Here is a 22,726-nt window from a genome sequence, read left to right as displayed (position 1 = left end):
TGGTTATACTGAGAGGAGTTACGTTGTTTTCCTCAGTGTTTGTTGGTCAACTCTGAGACGCTGCTTTAAATCAGGATATAATAATCTAGTATTCAAAGTAAACTGTTTATTTTATGTGTGTGATACTTCATTCGGTCGATACAGCAGCTTTAAAAGTCTGCAGACAGGTGTTGCTGTCTGAGATGGTATTTTAGTTTGAACACGGATGAGAGTTTATTTTTGAAAACATATCTTTGTCTCTCTCTGTACGTACACAGTTACTTATGGTATAGTCTAATCCCATTAGGGCTCTACATTTTTGTCCACCACAAGTATCGAAGTTTAGTAACTCTGAGTGAAAACAGTGTTTCCGGTTTTGATCTGCCCAAAACACGCGATCATTTATTCGGCTGTAATAATTTAATGCGTAAGAAAGGAGTACATCATTTACATCTGTCGTAAAAAATGTGACATGGAAAATGTCAAAAATTAGATACGGAATAAAAACAATAGTAGGCTACTTTTTATCTTTTTTTTAATTTTTAATTTTATTGAAAGTTTGATAATAGCTCAGGCGGGAATAGAATTTTGCGCTTTTATCAAATCTCAAAGTTCATCAACCCCACGGGACCCTATCCTGAGCCAACATTATTCATATTTCTTAAAGATATTCTAGTCTTCTGTCTAAGCATTTATTTCTCTTTAGGTTTTTCAGCGAAAATTGTTGTACGAATCTCTAATTTTTTTTCCCCATGCGTGTTACGTGGTCCTCACTTCTCGTCACCCCTCACTTAATGTTCCCTTTAATATTAGACGAATGTAGCAAATATATTTTCTTTTATAATAGATTTAAAATGTGAAGCTGGCCATTTGACCTCCCACTAGTGTCTAGGTAAAGAAGGCTTAGAGGTTTTCTTACAGTCTTCTACGCGTCGTGATATTAATCGGAGAAAGATTTTCATTTCATTGACGTTTATAACGAAAACTTAAGTTACGTAGAATGACTAACATAGAATCGATCCAGGGGCCTTCCCATGTACGAACGAGACACGTTGGACTCTGTGCAAATATTTTTGGTTTATTTCGTCTGAGAAGTTTTGAAGTGAGGCACCTGCTACGATAAGTTATAGGGTCTAATACGGAGTTATTTGTTTCGAGATACGAGTCATAAATCTTTTTGTTGCAAGCAGCGCACTCGTGCGGAAAGCCTCCCAACTTATGCATCTGAACGCTCGTTTTATTCCAGAATGATATTGTAAAACAACAGAATTCTACAAATTAGTTCGAAAATAACAGTTTTATCTTTAAGCACAAAACGTTTGTATTACAGAAAACTCCTTATTTCAGTAAGTTTAAAAACATCTTGTTCTCTTTAAGAGTCTGGAGTGGAGAGGGAAGGGAGAAAGAACATTAGAAAGGAGTTGTTCAAGAGGAATACAGAATAACCTCGTAGGTTCGGGCACAAAATAATTATAATACTTTTTGCTTGGCTACTTCTGGTAGTTCTGTATCTTGTAAATACAAGGAAAATAGAATAAAACGGCTCTGCGTGGTCTGTAATTGGATTCTCAACGCATCAGCCAATTATAAGTGATATAAGGGACCAAATACCAGTAATTAAAGAGGATTACGCATTTTAATTCCTTTCGCTTGGTCCAGCAGCTACTTCTTCGTTTCTTTTAGCCTTTGGCTGAGGAAGTAGAGGGAATTTTAATTTTTCCGTATCTTATGTCGTAATCCGACTGACTGCAGTTCTCCTTAAAAACCCACTAGACAAATTGTGAAACCTGAAATTCCGTTTCTCTGTCCACAATAGACAACCACTGGCTCCAGTCCTGAGCGAACCTTCACACGTCATTGCTCTAAGATACATTTTAATATTATCCTTTAATGTACGCCACGGTATTCTATGTTATACATTCTGTCCTAGAATTTTTATTTTTAATAATATTTACCATATATTTATCATCTCATGTGTACTACATTAACCTCCCGTCGTATCGTATGTTTACTCTGATAATACGTACAGTATCTGAGCTTCTTGTTATGAACCTTCCTCTACCCCTGTTACGTCTACTTCCTTCGTTATCACTTTAATACGTCATTAAATTAGGCGAGGATAGTCTTTTTTTCTGTATACTTTTAAATTCATTATTTATTAACGATCTCATTATTCGACGCTACGTATAATCTGAACTACTGATGGCGTCGTTAAACACATCTTAATAAAATACGGAACGGAAAATATAAAAAGAAATTATATGGAATGTGCTTTGGAAATTTTGGAAGCCCTGGCAGTAGTGACCTTACATGTGATGACCTTTATGAGCGAAAGCTGTTAGTCCATTTATGGGTTCAGGACTAGTTGTTTTCGTTCTATGACGTGGACCCATAAAAGAGTCATGCAAATGGCAACGCAATGCGGAGTCGAACCACTTGCTGCTCGTTGGGCTTACAGTGTTACACAGAAGCTGTTAACTGGCTGATAAAAGTCAGATTTGCTTCCAGAGTCGTATTCATTGGCCTAACGCTGTACGGTACGCCTGCGAATCTGCGTTTAGATTACACGCATAGCAAACCTGTCAGAGAAGTGGAGCACGGCTTTAAAGTTCCCACACTTATTTAGACCGAAAGTGGCATTAGTTGTTACGGATATTAAAATTAACGATACAGTCGAAACATGTAGCACGCATCGCAATATTAACAATGTATGCAAAAGTGAATATTTTTTTTAGTTTTTCGAAGGGAGTGTACGAGTAACTGTGAAATATAGTAAGAAAAAATATTTTTACTAAAATCTCCGCGCGAAGGAGCTAGGTATTAATTTTCTCTTAAGCAGCTTAAAGTATTTCTTTCCAGGTTAAGCTTCATAAGTGTAATTGCACGCTCCATCCGCTGTAATGCCGGAAAAAATGTCCGTGTATTTATTAAATTTATTTATATGAAATAGTGTTTAATAAATTCCGTTAAAATTATATTCATCCTAAAGATTGGAGTACAGTTAACTTCCGAAATGTCGATCACGTTAAATATGCCTCAAGCAAAGTCTTTTCTGCCTGTAAATCTAGTAAAATATAATTTGCTTGGATAGACTTAGGTAAACGGGAAATCCATAGTCAGAATTCGAACAGGATACGTCCGTCTACATATTGCTGTACTTGGTGATTCGCCCCATGAAATACGATCTCGTAACACGGAATGGCTCTCAGCCTGAAATTCATTGGCACACCAAATACGCAACCAATGGTACTGTTCTGTTGTCGCCCATAGAGGGTAAAACTCGAGAACGGAAAAGGATATTTCATTTTTGCCTAATGACTGTGCAGTTTTATTTGGCTGTACAATGGGATCGATGAGGCAGATACTGAAGGTGGTCTCGCTGTTTCTGGCACAAAGCTCTCGTACGCATTTACTCTGTAATGAACAGTACAGTCACTTCTAAAACCATAATAAAATGTCAGTAATAAAGGATCTTACGGAAAATGGGTTGGGGTTATGAATTAGGTTGAACTGCTCCAGGTGGTGGGATTTTGTGAAGAAGGTAATGAAATTTCAGGTTTCATAAAATACTGGGAATTTATTCATTATCTGAACGTACTATTGGCTTCTCAAGGACATTGTTCCGTGGAGTTTCTTAGTTGTAAGTCGAAGATCCACTGAAAAATTTAGGGCTTTTAATATTGTAACTGCAGAAGTATTTCATCGGAAGTTATGTTGAATGTACACCTGATGGAAACTTGGAAGTCTGTCACTTTGATGATACGTCACAATGTAGGTGCATAACGTTAAGATGGCTCGCTCTTCAGGAAGACGTGCCTACAAAATTGTTCTATGAGGGTCTTCCCGAATTATGCATCGGCATTGCTAATATTTTAAAGAGGAAAGTATTCTATAAACTGTTGAGTTGTTTCCGTAATACTGAAAATCTGCATGAGGTCACGATTTGTCCGTTAGAATTTAAGTTATCTCATACCAGGTAGTAAGGTATGTACTAATATATAAATTCGTGAATTTAAGAAAAAATATTTTAGACTCTTGAGATTTTTGGAACACTCGGTATATACACAACGGTAATTTATCTGGAAGACTTTCGGGTCAGTTCATTGTTCTTTGTCTCCAGTTCCACCTATCGTCTCGCTTATGCTTGGAAGCACTCTGAACCCAGACGACATCAAGGAAGGCGATGACGTTTACTTCGAGTGCCACGTGAAGGCAAATCCGCCCTGGAGGAAACTCAGCTGGCTCCACAACGTGAGTAGAAACTCTTCAGTTCCTTGCTTCTAGCCACTCAGACGAAAGCCGCTGCCATTTTGCTCTGCATTCACTAATATTTGTGTGATTTGAGGTTTTCACAGCGATGAGTATGAAGATTTCTGTCTTCTGGGTTGTCTCACCGTCCCTCAACCGCACGAATAAAATTTCTGCAATTACGAATTTTAACCAGATCATCAGTTTAGGGGTTTTATGTTCCTCAGGGCTTGTCCTTCTTGCTTTAATAAATCTAACAATATTAAGCTAAGGGCAAATTCAGGAAGAGCCTTAGGTAAGCCGATAACTGCGACAGCCGCCCGGAAGATTTGATCCGGTCTCCCTGATCTGATGCAACACGCAGCACATGCACTCGCGGCTTTGCCGTCTCCTCGTGATCATCCTTGCAAATTGTATTCCAAGTTCTGTGCAGACACGCGTTTGAATATACAGCACCTGTTCTTATTCAGGGAACTTTCCGAGTGCCTCCTCCCCGGCGCTTGGTAAATGTTACATCGTACCGTGAGAAAACACTGCCGTATGTGCGGCACTGAGAAAAATCATTCTTAGGCAAAGAACTTTAGAGGTTGCTGTGAATAAATTCTCCACAATTAGGCCCACAGTCATTTGAGTGGGCGTCACACATTCGGAATTCTCGTAATCGCCTTGAGATTCATAATTGATCGTAGCGCGTCCCTCAGACGAGCTTGAGCGGGAGAACGTTAAAGTTTTATAGGTACCGAATCCCATGTCTCATTTAATAATGAAAAAGATTCCACTCGTACCTGCCATTCCCTGCGGTCAGACTCGCTGTGCGGAGAGCAGATCGCAAATTCAGCTTTAAGAGCGTTTGACGTAGTGCATTTATACGAACAGCGTGTTTTTTTTTTTAAAGATTCTCGTTTTGTGTCATATGCAGAATATACAGAGGATATAACAAAAACTCGTATTTATAACGTCATATAAATGAATGTATATTTTTCACGGAAGACATTTTGAATTCAAAATGCAACTGACAGATTTACTGACTGAGATCTTGAGGTTCTTATGGCGATGAATATGTCTACTGTGATCATAGGGGTTATGGCGCCGTGGTATTCTTTGCTTTAATACCGACGTTTCGGAGGAACATATCTCTAAGATGGGAGAGATTCTTTCCTCCGAATCAGAACCCAGAAGATCAAAATTGACACATTTTGTAGTGTTTATCTTATCCCAAAGTTCCCGGGAAAATCAAAATTATATTACGATGATGTTGGGTTTGGAGTCAGTATTCTTTGTTATAGTTGATAAATGTGATACAAATTTCATAGGAAGCGTTAATAAACGCATACATTCATATATTTTAGATTTATTTGTGTAACGAATCAAACAGTGTAAGAAATAAATGAACTCATGATTATTAAAAATTTGCTTATGTTCAAAATAAATGCTGATATAATTACGCGTGTGTAAACTGATCGGCTGTTCATCAGATCCAAACTACGGTACGCTCTATTACGTACGTCGGGGGTGATGAACCTTTTGTTTCCTGTGACAGTATTAACCCTGGACCGCTTAATTATGAATGAAATCAATTTGTTAAAATGTTAATGGCAGTTTATTAAACGTGCTATTACTACAGGTAACTTATGTTACGGAAATTATTCCATAATTTTCTGTAGGAAATATATTAAACACCAAATTAAAATTAAATGTTTTAATTTACGTTACAGTTGCTTTATTGTATAGAGGAATACGTTGTTATAAAATGTACGCCCAACTCACGGACCGCGGGTTGAATCTTTGCTATAATTTCCTGATGTTGCTGTTATTCCACAAGTATATTTTTCTTTCATTTCACTGACTGTTTTGAATATCACAGATGCCAGGATATAAACGTATATGTTGAATCATAATAACCGTGGTATGATTCCTACTTTTATATTTTTTTTTATAAATAATAATTATGAACTTCTCGAATATTTTTTTCTGTTTCTTGGAATTTTGGGACTTGTACCTCGTTTTCAGTGAGTGACCTCCACAAATAACTTTCTTTCAGGGATAAATACATCCAAATTTCCCAGAACTGGATCATGTTACGTAAGCCCTGCCATCTCATGGTGAGGTGACGTAACACAATACTGCGCTAAACCAACAATCCATCAGTCTGACAGCGTCTCCCACTCAGGACGGCTACTTGTACTTTCCGTTAACGTCACCGGCCGATCAGAACAACTATCGACATCTGGGCTTTAGCTCGCTTCCTTGTTGTGACTAGCTTAGTAAACAACTGCTAGAGAATTAGTTCAGTGCCTTGAGCGTGTGTCACCGTTTTCTGGCCCATATGGTGCAAAGTATCTCGTTTCAGGGGCGTTTGATAACAAGACAACGAAAAGTCTGCTGTAGATTTTTGTTTTGTATGAATCCACTTTGAATGCCGTCCATCTTGACGGATGATTTTCGTTATTTTCCACGGTCTTTCCAGGACTACGTCAAATTTCCTTCAGTCTCGCCATTCTTGTGTCATTCGACGCCATCCATAACAGTCGCAGTCCAAATTGTCTTGTGGTTACTTCCGGTGCAGAATTGTTATATCTGGTCTGACTGACCTTGCTGATTTGCAAACAAATAATGAATTTGCAACAGAAATCAAATCACGCCCGCGTCTTTCCACATCCTAAACCAGGGATGTTAATCGGGCTTACTGCTAACATGAACGCTTCAGACTATGAATTCTTGTTTTATTTTTCATTTTACGCTATGTAACCAACGCATTTAAAATATTAATAAATGGACAAGGAATCATAACAAAGTTTAGTGATTTATGTCTTAGCATATGACCATGTTAACAACAGGCCCAAAGTTTATGTGGAATGGAATGTTAAATAATAAGTGGTGTGAAGAGTGAAAAGGGTGTGGTGACGTAATATATGGCCGTGGCATATTACTCCCCGTTGGTCCGCATCGTGAGTGTTTTGAATGCAATTTGCCGTACATTACAAGGCTATATTCCCATCTATGTCTAGGTCTTGTAAATGGTGTATTCCCCTATTCAGATGTTTGTTTCTGCACACGATCTACGTACATTTACAGCCCATATTATCTACTTCAAAATTATTTTTATTACAGTTTGATTTGATTGATATTTTGTATTTTTTTACGATGTGTATATTCTGAAACTATCCTTTACTAATAAGCCCTTCTCGGGCTATCAGCCGTGTTAGTTGGTAATTAATCGCCGACGTTTCGAGGACCATCTCTGTCATCCAACTAACACGGCTGATAGCCCAAGAAGACTTTATTATTGAAAGTCGCCGTGAAAGCTTCACATCATATATCCGTTACATGTCCGTGCACGGACTATGGACTCGCTCTTTAAAGACGAAAGTTAGGTATACTGCGTTCCAACGTTTTTGGCGTTTTGACTAGGCGTGACGTCATTCCAAAGCGTGACGAGGGGACGCCTTAAGTGTTAAAACATCACCAAGATTTTAAAAGAGTGACAAAGCTTGACTACGCATGACGTAATGTAACGTCGTGACGGGATGTGGTCATAAGTGACGAAACGTGACGAATATTTTCAAAACGTTAAATAATCTAACAAAATAACCTAACCTAACCTAATCCAACCTGAACCTAACCTAACCGATCCTAACCAAACCTAACCTGTCGTAACTTCATCTAACTCATTACAAAGTAGCAAATATTAACCGAACCTTACGTAACATAACATAAGCGTGCCGAAACGTGACCAGACGTGACTAGGCGTGAACTTCTATAAAGACGTGACAAGAGATCAACATACGTACTTCTTAAAATTAGACGAAAATTTGAAAAGTTTGTCTAAGCGTGCCCAAGCGTGACTAGGCGTGACGTACTGTATTTGAGTGACGAGATGTGACCAGCAGTGTCGAAACGTTACGAATTTTTACAAAGCATAACCAAGCGGGACAAAGCATGACTACGCGTGACTACTGTAAGGGCGTGACGAATTGTGGCCATGAGTGTCAAAACCTTACAATTTTTTTCAAAACTTTACCTAACCTTACAAAATCCACTAAATAAACCTAACCTAACCCAACCCAAACTAACCTAACCTAACGTAACCCAACCTAACCTAACTTGTCGTAACTTCATCTAACGCATTGCAAAGTAGCAAAAATCAACCGACCCTTACGTAACATAACATAAGCGTGCCGAATCGTGACATAGTGACCACGCGTGCCGAAGCGTGACCAGCCTTGACTAGACGTGACCTTGTATAAAGGCGTGACGAGAGGTCAACATAACTGTTAAAATTAGACGAAAATTTGAAAAGTATGTCTAAGCGTGACCTTGCGTGCTCAAGCACGACAAAGCGTGACGTACTGTATTTGTGTGACGATATGTGACCAAAAGTGTCGAAACGTGACGAATATTTACAAAGCATGACAAGGCGTGCTCAAGCGTGACTAGGCGTGACGTAGTGTATTTGAGTGACGAGATGTGACCTAAAGAGTCGAAATGTATCGAATATTTACAAAGCGTGACAAGGCATGACCAAGAGTGACAAAGCGTGACTACTGTAAGGGCGTGACCAATTGTGGTCATAAGTGTCAAAACGTCACAAAAAGTTTCAAAACATTACGTAACCTAACAAAACCCACAACAAACTTAACCTAGCATATCCCAACCTTACTTAACCCAACTTATCCTATCCTACCCTAACCTGTCACATCTTCATCTAACTCATTGCAAGGTAGTCTCAGCACAGTACGTTCTTTGACTGCTAAAATCTGATCAATCGCATATTATTTGTGCTTTGACTTATTTAATTTGATTAAATCGTACAGTTGAGCTTTAAACACGTTGTCACAAAATGGGATGTTTATTTCCAATAGCCAGGCTTTAATTTCGTCCTTCTTTGATTAAGACGTCGGTGGTCTGTCTGTCTGAGGCGTTATCAACGACCAGAAAGGAGATTGCAACGAACGGGTGGCATCTTGTTAACACAGCACAGTCACAAGACAACAATTATCAGGCTTCTACACTGTTGCACTGACACAGACTGTACTGACCGACGGAAACTCCTTCCTTCCTTCATTGAGTGGTCCGCATACTGGACACTCCCTACAAGGTCAGCGGCCATAATCGGTGGATCCAGTTCTATCCCAGTTATCCGGTGTCTTGTATTAACAATTGGTTTATCAAGACACATTGTGAGGCAGCAGCAATGCGGATCCTCATTCAGGATGGAAGGATCTCGTCACTCATCATCCAGTCTCTCTATCCATCATCGTACTACAGGCTTCACTGTGGTATGAAAAATATATCAGTCGGAGTCTCAGGTGCCGCGCATAAAGAGTTCTCCAGTTTCCGACAAAGTTTTATATCAATAGCAAGAACCATAACACGTGCAACAGCGCTTCTGGTTATGTATTCGTGGTGTCTGGCCTTCGAATCTCGGTCTGAGAATAGTTAATCGTAAGCTATGCTCTATGGAATTTCCGACATTCCGTTTTATCCCATGTGCCGTGTCGGAGCTCTCCATTTTATCAACAGTCAGTTATGTATGTAGCAGAATCAATCAGTCTCCCCCGAGAGTATTTGTTTCGGAATATTTCGGACAAATTAAAAAAGCTTTTGAAGCTATATTATCGTTACCAATCTTCCAGGCAATTTAGCTAACCTGGGTCTATCCTTTGAAAAATACGAAGACTTAGCGAGGCGGAAGAATCATTATGAATTAGTATTGTGACGTAATTACACATAACGGCATAGTACCCTTGAGTAAGACAGCCCCTTCCATATAATGTCCAACTCATTATTCATGATATTTACGTAAATCCTAAAAAGGACTTCTCCGCCACTAGGACTTATCGAAAAATTTTCCAAAAATTCTCCAGTACTTCTCCAGGAATTCTACAGCGTTTCATTATGACTAAAATATTTACGTAAATCGTGAAAAGGACTTCCCCGGCACTTTTCCAGAATTTCTCCAGGTCTTCAGCACTTATTCATGGAACCTCACGACCACCTAATAACACGCCAGTACACAATCCAACCGGTCATAAAACAACCCAACCCTATCGAACCTAACCTAACCTTACCTAACCATAGCTAACCCAAAACAATGCAACCTAATCCAAATTAACTTATTCCAATCTAACTTCAACTAATCCTACCTAACCGACAACACAGGATCAAACCCACGGCCTAAATACTTCCACAGAACCTTTCCAGGACTTCTCCAAAAATTCCCCAGCACTTCTCCAGGAATTCTCCAGCATTTCACTATGACTAAAATTTTTACGTAAATCCTAAAATGGAGTTCTCCGGCACTGACCTCGGACTTTTCCAGAACTTCTCCAGCACTTTTTCAGGGCACCTCACGACCACCTAATAACACGCTAGTAATTCTCCAGTACACAATTCGCTTTCTGTATTTACCGATTAATGTTTAACCAAGGAATCAGTGTTGTGTGCTGTTGTGTCTCGGCTTAAGTTTCTTTAAAGGAGATCGCGTTACAAAATCCGTCATCTTGAAAGGGGGGAAATAAGCCACACATCAGACATGAAAATTTGATTTCTTCATCCGAGGGCTTTGTCATGGATGGTGGAAATGCAATCCGCATTCGCTGTTGGCGCTGCTGTAGCTAGTTGTCATGATGCAGTTAATGTTTTCCGATATCTAGTAAAATATTCAAAATGCGTCTGTAGTGTCGTCATAAAAAATACGTTAATACTGCGCGTGCGCTCTGTAGTCAGGGTTATATTTATTGACAAATAAGCGTCATCTGTGTTTAAATTGGTGACCCGTTACATTAACGTGCCCTGTAAAAAAACAATGTGTTTTGAAATTCAAATTCAACTGACATGAAAATTTTATTTCGAAATTGGGATTCTCGCGAAAATGAGAATTGTCTCATCTTCGCCAGAGACCAAGAAATTTGTTAACTTGCATCATAGACTTATTATCATCATCATCATTTAGGCCTGGATATAATTTTTGCTTTTTATAAATTTATGGTTTGAGGCAAGAGGATGTGTAAAGTTTAAAGTACAAATGGTTATATCTGGACGAATGGTTTAAATTTATGTTATTTAACGACATTGTTTCAGACTGCAGGGCTTATGTAGCTGTTTGAGGGTATTATCTTAGAATTTGCCAGTAGGGTCTGGGGAAAACCACTAGATTACATACTTTCAAAATAAGCATGTACCTAAACGTCTGATGCATGTTTGTGAATCACACTGTGGAAGAGTAGTTGAAAGGACGTGCGCATCACTGAGTACGTAGAGAACATATTTGGTGTCCGAATACTGTAATTGTGAACTCTCTGGAGATTTCAGAAAGAGAGGACAGGACGAGTGTGGAATTCAAGGCAAGTTGAAAAGCTTGGGCGATAAAGGTAGCGCAGAACTCAGAAGGAATTGAGGCAACGCGAAGAGGGATGGAGCCAAGCAAGAAGACGGTCGTGAAAGGGGGGGGGGGGGAGAGAATGACGCAGACACTTTGAAGAAATACAGGAATGCCAGCAAACGTGGTATCTTTCCAGGAATGTGCCTGTGTTTCCGTATGATCGAGCAACTGAAATAACTACATACGTAAATTCTTAACTAATTGGAAAATTAATCTGCTCAAGTGAGGGAATTCACAACAGCCCACTCGTCTGGAAAGTGGGAAATGGCGACAAATAAAACAGGGAACTAGAAAGAAAAGTAAAGAGAAACGACGATAAGCTATTGAGGGAATTAAGAGGAATAAAGGACTGAAGGAAACTAGTAAAATAAAGGAAGGAATGGAGAATTAAAGAGAAAATTTTGGAAAGTAACAAAGGATGAGGAAAAATATGAAGTGAATATACGGAAGGAGGGAGAAATAAAAAGGAGCGAAGGAAGTAACAGATAAATGAAGAAAGAAAGGTCAGAACTATCAAGCAGGCTTAAGACACGGAGAACAACTGTTTTGTTGATTAAGGTTTGCGTTTTGCGGGTAGGATGCGGCCCCTAGAATATCTTCAGTGATGCAACCCTGCATCCATTCAGCGGGTCTATCTTCCTCTGACAAGTAGCTCGGCGGTGAAAGCTGTAGTTGGAATTTTCTCATCACAATTCGCTATAACCCTCTCGTCACATAAAGAAAGTATGTGCCTTCAGCGGCCAACGGATCAATTTCGTCAGCTCCTCTCAATTTTTTGTAAGCGAATCTTATTTGAAGATACGTGAGTTTTTGGACGTTTTCTGAAAACCTTCCTTGCGCATGGACGCAAGAATGCATCATTGATTGAGATGTAACATCTGCGGGAAAAGTGAGTGATTTATAGAACATTTTTGTCGGCATCATTAAGTGTGTGACGTAGATGTTAATTAGATGATATTATTAAAATTGATCTCACATAAATGTTGCGTGATGTGGGTTCGATGAAATGGCTTAAGATTGGTGTTTAATGGCGGATTTACCTTAAAAACCTTTATTACCTTCTGGCTGTTTCTTTCCGAACTGAATTAAGTATCAGTGATTAGTTTCCTAAACAGCATCAACCAACTTATATTTGTATTTGAGCACAAGCAAAATGAAGTAGGGAGTATCAGACATTTTTTCCATTGTCACGGATACTGCAGTGGTCTTAGTTACGGATTGGATTAGATATGTAATTTCATAAATCTGAAGACGTTTACGAATCCTCCAGTATCGCATCCACATCTAAAACACCTTTGCCAAAATAAAGTTACATCAGCTACCAGTTGTATTTGTAAGCCTCACAAAATGGAGTGAAATTCCCGTCTGAGATGGCGTTCTCTGCAGAGAGTTAAGTGGCTTTCTGCAGCATCATACCTCACAACATGGCCACCTCCTAAGATTTCAATTTCGCTCCATAATCCGTCTATCCTTGTAGGACCAAGTCGTCAGGCGGGTTGCGTCTGAACAGGATAATTGATCGACCTAAACAGACTGACCTATAAGCCATACTAATAGGTTTCCCTGCTCTCAGACTTCAACACTATTCCTTTCCGCTCTGCCCCCTCGTGTATCGACCTCTCTTCAAAGTAAAGGAAATAGGATATTCCGTAGCTCAGGCGGTTAGTCGCTGGCATCTCATAACGGAGGACCGGACTCTCGCCCGTCCTGGATTTATGGTCGACAAAATGACACTGGGACAAGTTCTTTTCTGAGTCCTTCATTCCACCACTGATCCATAGTCGTTCATGTCTCCCGCGGGGGGGGGGGGGGGGGGGGTGACCGTTGTAAGACCATTTCTACCCAATCGCAACAGTTGGTCTGAAACACGAACATGCAAGAAGATGCATTGTAAACGTTTAAATGTCAAAAACATTTTTCAAGCACAGTCGAATATCATCAGCGTCATTTCGTGATAAAAATGTTTATTTGTCTAAGAATAAAGCAAAGTTTAAAAGTTGTAATATGTTAAAAGCACGCTCAAATATTAACAGTGGTGATTCGTAATAAGTTTTGTTTATATATTTATTTTTATTATTATTTTTGTATTTATTATTTTTGAATGTTAGACGAATGTAAACTGTGGAATGAGTTTACGGTACAGTGAGTCTGATTCTCTTTATCTCTTCCCTGCCAATCTGCAGCGGAAATTGGCAAGGCGCTTTGCTCCTATTGCGTCATTTCCGTTTTTGTGACGTCGGCGTACTTGTGATGTTTAATAATTGTTATTATTTTACCATTTTCGTGTCACCTTGCGTGTCCTTTATAAAACGAGCGAACAGTGAACAAAAATTGAGGTAGAGATGTCGTGGTATTTTCTATCACGCGTTTTACTTCACACGTAAAATATGTAACCCTGTCGATTTTGTGGAATGGATTTCGAACACAAAATTCCTTCCCCAGTTAAGCCACCAATTTAGAAGAGTCGCGCTCCCATTGGTCGTCGCTGGTGTTACGTCACTTCGTCCGCTTGCTACAAACTGTTAAAAATTGTCCTTCCAGCTGTTTTAATTTAATTTATGTATCAGTTTGGTTTTTGTTAGCTATTTTAAACCTCTCAGGTTATTTGTGTTCATCCTGCATACAGCGTTACCGTTACTAATCTACCCACTACCTGCCCTGTACAATGAAGACTGTCCATAGTCTATTGTTATTCGTAACCTGTACATAATAGCGTGACTGAAGTCCATTTTGCACTGAGACACACAATTGTGTAGGGGTGTTATGTGTATTTGTGTGAGTGTTGTTATTCTGTAGGGTTAATTGTTACCTCACATTGTTATTGTGGGTTCAGGTGAGGGGATATGGAGTGTAGGGGAGAAGGGATAACATTAATACAGTAATCTATTGTAATGTTTATACATAAACCACGGGTGGTAGTTTTGAGGGTAGACAGAATTTCACACTTTCATAATCTAAGTAGGCCCACTGTTCGAAAAATAGCAGTCGCTTGCAAAAACAGGCTTTTGTTTAGTTTGTAATCATCCAAGGAGACGCCTGTATACCTAACAATAACCTTTTCTCTATTCTAAACCTTCCGCTCTTCTAAACAAAGACTCTTATTATCGTGTTGTTATTTCATTGTATCTTTGATATTTAAGCTTTTCGTATTATAAACAATTTTAATACCTTAAGCACTCGGATTCTGAAATGAGCAGTCTAATAGTTAAATCTGTACAATTTGGATGTCTTGGTTTCAAAATGTTTAAATGCCATACTTTTGAAACAATAAAATAACATACGTGGATTTTGCCATTGTAGGCCTGTAATGGATAATTATGTTGTTGGTGTGTTTTTCCTTGACCAGTGAGAATCTCAGATAACAGTGGCTTGAGGCAAAGGTGTTGTTAAGTCTGCAGATACTTAAATGCTTGCTGATACATACACTGCAGTCTGGTAGAAATTGCGCGTTTATTTCATTGAATTTTGTTGAAATTCTTGTGTGTTTATTATTATTATATGTACATGAAATAAATATATAGTAGAGATCTTGTTCATCTGTGGACTTTGCGAGTGCACTAGTTGAATGCCAGCGCCATCTGACGATTTCAATTAAATCTGATACACAGCAAGTCTTCGGTTAGTCCGTCATCATACTTACAACTCGTAACAAATTTTTCTCAAAAAATGATGCAATTTTGTTTCGTATCAAACGATTGAAAATTACATAAACAATTTCATGGTCTCTTACTTATGAGTCCAATCAGTGCAGAGACTGGTTAAGGGCCGGACGACCAGGGTCTAATCCCTGCCATGGGTCGGGATTTTCAGGAAAATGTCAACTGTTTCCCCTAAACAGCGTTATCGACCTGATCTATGTAATGTTAGAAGCGTTGTTTTTATTATTTATGTTAGAATATTATTTCAGTAATATTTATATGACTTTAGTGATTTCAATGGTTCACGTAAACTCTTTCGTCGAGAGCGCGCTAATTTGTGGGGTTTGTTTCTGCCCAGTGTTGTTAATATGGACACAACAGAATTAAGGCATAAGCTTTTTGTACTGTCCGACGTTTCAGTCATTGTCACTTGATTGCGAGTAATGAGAAATATGTTAAAAGTGGTCGTTGAGGTGGTTTTACGTTTTGTCTGCAGAAATATAAGGACATCTATAACATTGCAATTAAATAACTAATTTACAGTTCTTAATCCACATTCGCGCTTTATATGTTATTTAAATAGATTCATCCAAATCCTGTACCCATTCATTTGACAACGGCCATGTACAGGAAGCTGTACTATACTACACCGCGTCTTTTCATGTTCCCCCAATTTGTAGCGGCATGACAATGTACTTGCCACACGAGTTGATGATACGTTTGAACAGAGCTTGCTGTACGATTTTAAGTGCTTGAGATAGTTGGCTTTGAATTTGTTTTCTGACGTGTTAATCGCTGTACTCATACCGGGACGATAAATGCAGCAAGGAACAAGGCGAACAGTTTGTGATCTGTTTAGCGCTGCAGCTAACAACATCTGTACTGTCATCCGTAACTTTGTGGCAAAGCCCCATTTTTATACCTGAACAGTTTGTGATGTGGCACCAGATGGTGGAAATGTTGAGCTTGTTCATTCTACGACAAATATGGAGAAGTTTAAGCTCCGGGTAGAGTAGACGGGGTTTGTGTTGTAGTCAGAAACAGATCTACAATTCGATTAGGTACGGAATGGAACTGACAAAAGTTCCATGGAGTCAGGCAGTTGAGGAAATGAGCTGCAACACTGGCAGTTTCGAGATTTGTCGATTGAACGTTTTGTATCTAAACTAAACTTTCTATCAGAGTTTTTTCACTTCCTGTACGAACTCTACAACCGATCCTTAATCGTTTGCATGTTGGTTTTTCTTGGATGAAACAATCTTTTGCTATTGTTTCCTTACGAACATAGTATTGAAAAAATAATAATGATTTCAGCTGTTAATAAATGGTACTAAAGTTATCCACAAACTAAGAAGTTAAGACTAGAAGGATTCATGCTTGTGAACGAGAAATCTGTTATTAGAAGCCTGAATTCCTGGCCCTGATGAAATAATTTAAATTAATTATGTCATTGTTATTATTAATACGCTACAGGCTACTAATTGTTTCGTCTCAGTGACTATATGTCTTCTTGACTACTATTTTTAATTATTTCTTTCTTTTTCTCCAAGAGGTTTATCAACGAAAAGTTTATACATTACTTGTTTGATCCACCACAGCGTAACCTCACAGCTTAACAACATAATTCGATCTGTACCTTGATATAATAATTAGATTCGTGGGAGTCGTTTGTAAGAATCAATACCAAATTGCGTAATATTCGGAGCGACAGTCGATCTGGGACTGACAGACCAGAACGCCTTTGTACTTGGTCATTGTTTGAATCAGATGACGTTCCTGGGGCGAGTGAATGGCCTTAATTGACTGTGTGACAGCAACATTATAGCCGCGCAGACCTTTCATTTCCAGGGGCGGTTTAGTCAAACTGCCAGTTTTCTATGCTTCTCGTTGGAGAAATCGCTCCGAATCATTCCTTGCACTCTAAGTTAGCTGTTTACGGTTAAGGTGAGGTCTTTATTTGTATTAGTATTAGCTAAGAGAATATTTGAACGAGACGGAAACTAATACGTAACCAGTCATAGCAAAATAGAATTGTAGCAGGTAATATTCGTGTCTCAGTAGGACAGTGAAGAAAAGTATGGAGACAGTTCTCGTTTAATTCTTTCCTGAGTGAATTGCGAAACAAGAAAAGTCTAAGTCGTAAAGTCTGAGTTTAATGTCCAAGCCGTTTACAATGTATATTTCAAATTAGCCTACAACTTTAGCACTTCACTGTAGGTTCTGAAAGTTTGTAAAACTTTTAGATAAAATTAATGACTGTGTGGTGTCGTTAATGCACTGTGTTCATTAAAGATACGTACTCCTTTGAGCGAGTTTCTCGTGTAAAATATTATTTATTATAAAGTTCATGATGAATCTAATTACGGTGATTAGACTTGAATGTATTTTCGAACTCAAAGCGGTTTGCTCTGTTTGGCCTTCGTAAAATCATGCACTGCCTTGGAAAATGAGTTAAGCTCGTTACCATCAGAACCGAGGAGAGAGTTTTTAGGTAACTTGTAACTCCACCGTCTTGTACTTTTACCGATGTTTCTTTTCCCATCTGGTCTAGTTTCATTGGGCGGAACTCTGTGGCCCACATTATAAGACCTCCAGACACCTGCGTCACATATCAAAATCCGGTTCTGTGAATGGAATTTCCGTGGCTTTTGACTTTATATCTAGTTCCGGTTGATGTGAAACCATCTCTTGTACAAGAAATCCCATCGAATGTCCATTAGATAAAATGAAACATAGGTCTAAACCTCTGTACTGTTAATTTTACAATACGTTCTGGGAAACCTATGATGTCTAGTTTCCTTTATATGTTTTAATCTACATTGTGTCTAGCGAGAATTATAAAATGGTAATTACCATATGCAGTCTAATGATTCACTTTTGGAGGCTATGTAATTTCCACTAGTACAAATTTCTATTTTGTTAAATTTTCTAGCTACCACCTAAAAATTATGCACCATATACCGGTTTGTAACTACTAACGTTAAAAAATTAATTTAAAATTGTAGTTATGTGTATGACCTATATCAGTACAAAATTTCACGTGACTCCATCATCAGGGCGAGTATGGAAACAACAGTCACCTCTGAAACGTCGGTAAGCTTGTACCAGACTACACGGCGCTACATCGTAGAAGTCATTGTCTTCAAGATTACACATATTTATTGCGCAATTAATTTATCCTTTCATTGGAAAATACAATCTGTTGAAAGGTGGGTTGTGTGTAGGTAGACGATGTAATTATCCTAAGCTTCCCAGCAACGTTTACTCATAAATCTTCGTCTGCATTCGAGGCAAAATGCAACGGTTCACGGATTGCTTTCGCCAGTTCAATCAAACCTAACGTGGTCATTTGCTATGTGGAAATGCTCGTTTTAAAGCAGCATAACCCGTGTTTTCTCTCTCCTAACACATGTTAACTGTGGGGCTGTATTTCTTTACTGTCTCGAAGGGACCGTTTAACCCTTGCAGATATTAAATCAGTCCGCGCGTAAACAGTGCTGCAGGGATCTTCAGTTTAGACAATCCTGTGGTAGTCACGAGGGTGTGGGAGCTTGTTATTGCTTCAGTCTGTATGTTTACGACTCGTTGTTAACACGAACACACCCCCACACCCTTATATTCCAGCTGTCACCCCTTTCACCCCCTACACATATCGACATCTCAATTATTTACAGGTTATATACCGCAAAGTGCCGCTTTATTACAAGGCCTCGTTATTGGTAATGAGCCTTGTCAAAGCTTCACGCGGTACACACTTACTCCTGATGACGTAACTTCACCTGGCCCGCTTGTTAGAACTTTCTCCTCACCCAGATGATAGTAAGGCTTGTCGGGGAATGAAACTTGTGACGTCATCGTGCCATGGTCGTAGTTCTTGCGTTGTATTCGGGAGATACCGGGTTCGGCCGCATTTACATTATTATTTTTGTTTTGACTATCGTCTGGGTTTGTAGCGCCGTGTAGTGTGGCACAGCCCAGAAGATATCCATCTTTGTGAAAACCTCAAATCCTACTTCATTTTTATCCATTTCTCTCCTGTCTTTCGCTCTGTTCTGTAACAGATATGACGGCTGTAAAATTCAAATGGAAATCACAAAGAAGAATGATCCTGTGCCGAATCGCCTCATTGTAAATTGTTTCTCTCCTTTTGTATAACGTGGTATTTGAGTGGTTTTATTTCTGATCAGTTTTAAGACGCAAGAGCTAAATGTGTTCCTCGCACGAAGCTACTGAACGCGCCCGCAGATCTCGCCCACTGTTGAGGGCTTTCAGAAGCGCTGCACGTAAACCCGACAGCGAGGCGATGTAAATTGGACCTGAAACAAGCCAGGCTCCGTCTGTCACTGTCTGCGCCGAAGCCCACGCAAGGCTGCGGGACGCTACACAGTTCAAGCCCTCGCCATTAAAACTTTCGAATTACCGGTGTCAACGGTTGTTAGCACTCGTGCTTTGAATTCGGCAGGTCGTGGGTTCGGATCACTGTATGGAAAGTGATTACTTTGACTTATGCTGGTTATGGAGAGGGCGTGTAAGAAAAAAACATTTTAATTTTCCTGTTTTTATCTTCAATGTGCCATTTGGAACAAATGATTTTTATGAAGTCTTCAGCAGTGAGCATTTGATTCTTGAAATTTTGCTTTATAATCGGTGTTCAGCAACTGTCTTATTATGCCATTAAGTATTAGCCTGCCTTTCTTATTCGTTCTATTGCTTGTCTCTGGGGTTCTGATTTCCAGTCTCATCGAGTTTGCCTCTTCGTGATCCGTCAGTCATATCAGCCCTCTTCACCTGTTTCTCCCAATCCTTCGGGCAATGTACAGGGGGATTGACAGTAATTCTGTTTCGCCACATCTTGACCATAGATAAGTTCGTTTCCTGCAAAACTAGAAATCTGATAACAAGTCAGTTTGTAACTTGATATTGTCAGTGGTCATGTGACCAGAGACTTAAGGAAGGTCTCCGAATCGTACTGTTACAGGGTGTGCTGCTCAGCCACAACCAGTCCGCACGTATTATTCGCAGCAACCAGTCCCTCGTGCTGCAGAAAGTGACCCGGCAAAGTGCAGGCAATTACGTATGCGTTGCCACCAATCCAGAGGGCGAGACGGTCAGCAACGAACTCGCCTTCAGGGTCAAATGTAAGTAATTAACACCACAATGCCTTACTCTCTGTTTGTCTGCTTGTACTTTGTTGTAGCAATTGCCGTGGTTGATAATAATTTTCAGACCTGAAATAACATAGAACGAGGAAACTTGTTTTGATGCAGTTTCGTAAATCATTAACTGACCGAGCACTGAAGCCGATCTTTGGGTGGAAAGTCTGTGGGTTACGGATATAATCCATTTTCTCTTTCTTCTGTCTTCTTTCTTACACCCTCTTCTATCATTCATACCCTATTCTAACGGAATCCAAAACATATTAAAAATACAGCCAACATGCCTCGTGTACTAATACAATAAAATCAGAAGTTTAACAGGAAGTTAAGTTAGAAGTTTTACTTCGGTGAATGTAAACAAATAATTATGTTACTAATCGCGATCTGTATGAAGGAACAGATATTATAACCTGACTTTATGGCAGACACAACGTTTATATGTCAGTACGTTAGACTGTGCAAGGAAAATTTAACTCTACTGGGTTGTGCGTGGCAAAAGGTAAATTCTGTCTCTCTCAGGGGAGAATCTACTCTACAGAAATTCCCATCTGGGAACGCGCAGTATAGAAATGTCAACTATATTTCTAACTTTCTAGTGCTTTGTCACATTCTTCTATATTTAGTATTAAATAGTTTATGGATCAGTTCTAACGCGCTTATAGTATCAAATATGCGGATGTTCGGACAGCGGGAACATTTTTAGTAAGGGGCATCGTTTTAGGGCAGCATTCAGCATGACGCGACGACTTCAACGTCGAGTGAGTTCTTCGCCACAAGCAGTCGTTCTGCTGCCACAGTGGCGAGCGGGTAGACTCCACTATCGCGAAACTCGGCCAGTATTCATAAATCGGAGCAAAGACAGTTACAGACGGAATTTCTTGTGAAGGGAGGTTAATAAAACAGGGTGCGGTCAGTCCACCAGGCGATCTGTCTCACCGGAGAACGGAGAGACAGTGATCGACGAGGAACTGGGTCATTAGTTCCTCGGTCCACTCGCCTCGGCAAATCTCCACCTCTTCGTACTGACAAAAACAAACATCTGGTCCTGCATGTCCTTGTTTGCCTATATATCTCTCTCTCTCTCCATCCGTCCGTCCATCTATCTCCTTGTCTACCTACTTATCTATCTATTCATCCACGTATCTCTCTGTATGTGTTTCCATATGTATCTGTCTGTCTGTGAGCTATTTTATGTGTAGGTACGTATGTTTATTTGAATCTGTATATGAAAGTAGGTCTTTGTGTGCTTTTATGTATGTGTAACAAGCAGATACTTTGTGGCGCATAATTGTAAATTTTGATAATGAAAGCTGAGTCGAAGCAGATATTAGCGAGCGTTGGTGGTCTGTTTTCAATTAGGATCTCAGAAACCTAATGTCTGTATCTGAATAAAAGTAAAAGGTTAGATAAAACGGAGACAGCCAAATAATACGCCAGTTTCCTAGTAGGCAGAAGTTGTCGGAACTTTTTTATCGGACTGTTCAGTGCTTTATTGGTTGTTACACAGCACTGAACCGCGAGACAGGTACAAAACATCTGTAATTACCTGCAGATCTGGCTGGTAGACGAATTTTTGTTTTGCGAGTTTGCCAGAGGCAGTGAAAACAAATTCTGTCCGGATAACAGTACGCGAGTCATTCCCCACCCTCCAACCCCCCCACCCCCCAAACTAACTCAATACAGTGCGGCGCAACGGACATCGGGGCTGAAATTGCGACTCGCTGAACCAGGGCAAAGGCGCGCTGTGAATTCGCAATGACTTCGTCATGGACGCTGCTTCACAACAGTAACGACGCTCAGACAAGTGGAACTCTGTTATGGCGCCTTCTCTTGTCAGCCATATTTGCTCTTTATGGCTCGTAACCTGTACGATACATAGACAAGATATGTGTGACACGTTGTATAAATAGAAACTACACGTCAAGATAGTGATGCCAGTTCTCAGTTCCAAATGTTTTCCTCAGCATTCAAAATACACTCTTTGATTTTTTTTTACTTTTATAATAACGCGTGCCTCTGAAACATAATTGTTAAATAACCTCAAAATCAACTTCTAAACTTGCTCTGGAATAAAGCACTTGTGTGGACAGGACGGTCTAAAGCCGTTCCTTTCGATTTCCTGTTGGAGATGTGTCAGATTCCGTAACATTAACAAAGTCGAGGTAGATGCGAGCAAGTTAACTGGTTGAGTTATCTATCTGAGACTTGTAATGCAGAGTGGAAACGTTGCTTTATAACTTGAAAGCCATTCACAGAAATCGCTCAGACAGAGACAGATTTCTGGCGAGAATAATTGAAGGTTCGACAACTTTGTGTCTCCA

General features: G+C 39.5%; 1 protein-coding gene across 5 annotated transcripts in view; it reads left to right on the top strand.

Moving 5' to 3' along the window:
- The window catches only part of side-II (sidestep II transmembrane protein), a 547,262-nt gene that overhangs the window by 492,387 nt on the left and 32,149 nt on the right, over positions 1-22,726 (top strand). For all 5 annotated transcript variants that reach the window (XR_015536175.1, XM_087352840.1, XM_087352838.1 and 2 more), the window contains 2 exons: positions 4,100-4,230; positions 20,228-20,387. Coding sequence is in view for 4 of the 5 variants with exons in the window: in XM_087352840.1 (XP_087208966.1) it covers positions 4,100-4,230; positions 20,228-20,387 (291 nt within the window). In the remaining variant the exon portion in view is untranslated. The remainder of the gene's footprint in view (positions 1-4,099; positions 4,231-20,227; positions 20,388-22,726) is intronic.

The sequence above is a fragment of the Zootermopsis nevadensis genome, unplaced genomic scaffold (assembly GCF_977971745.1).
Source record: "Zootermopsis nevadensis isolate Lab colony 2312 unplaced genomic scaffold, Znev_1.0 Znev_ptg000021l, whole genome shotgun sequence".
NCBI classification, from domain to species: domain Eukaryota; kingdom Metazoa; phylum Arthropoda; class Insecta; order Blattodea; family Termopsidae; genus Zootermopsis; species Zootermopsis nevadensis.
Note: the sequence above shows the minus strand (reverse complement) of the source record. Positions and strands in the feature narration are given on the sequence as shown.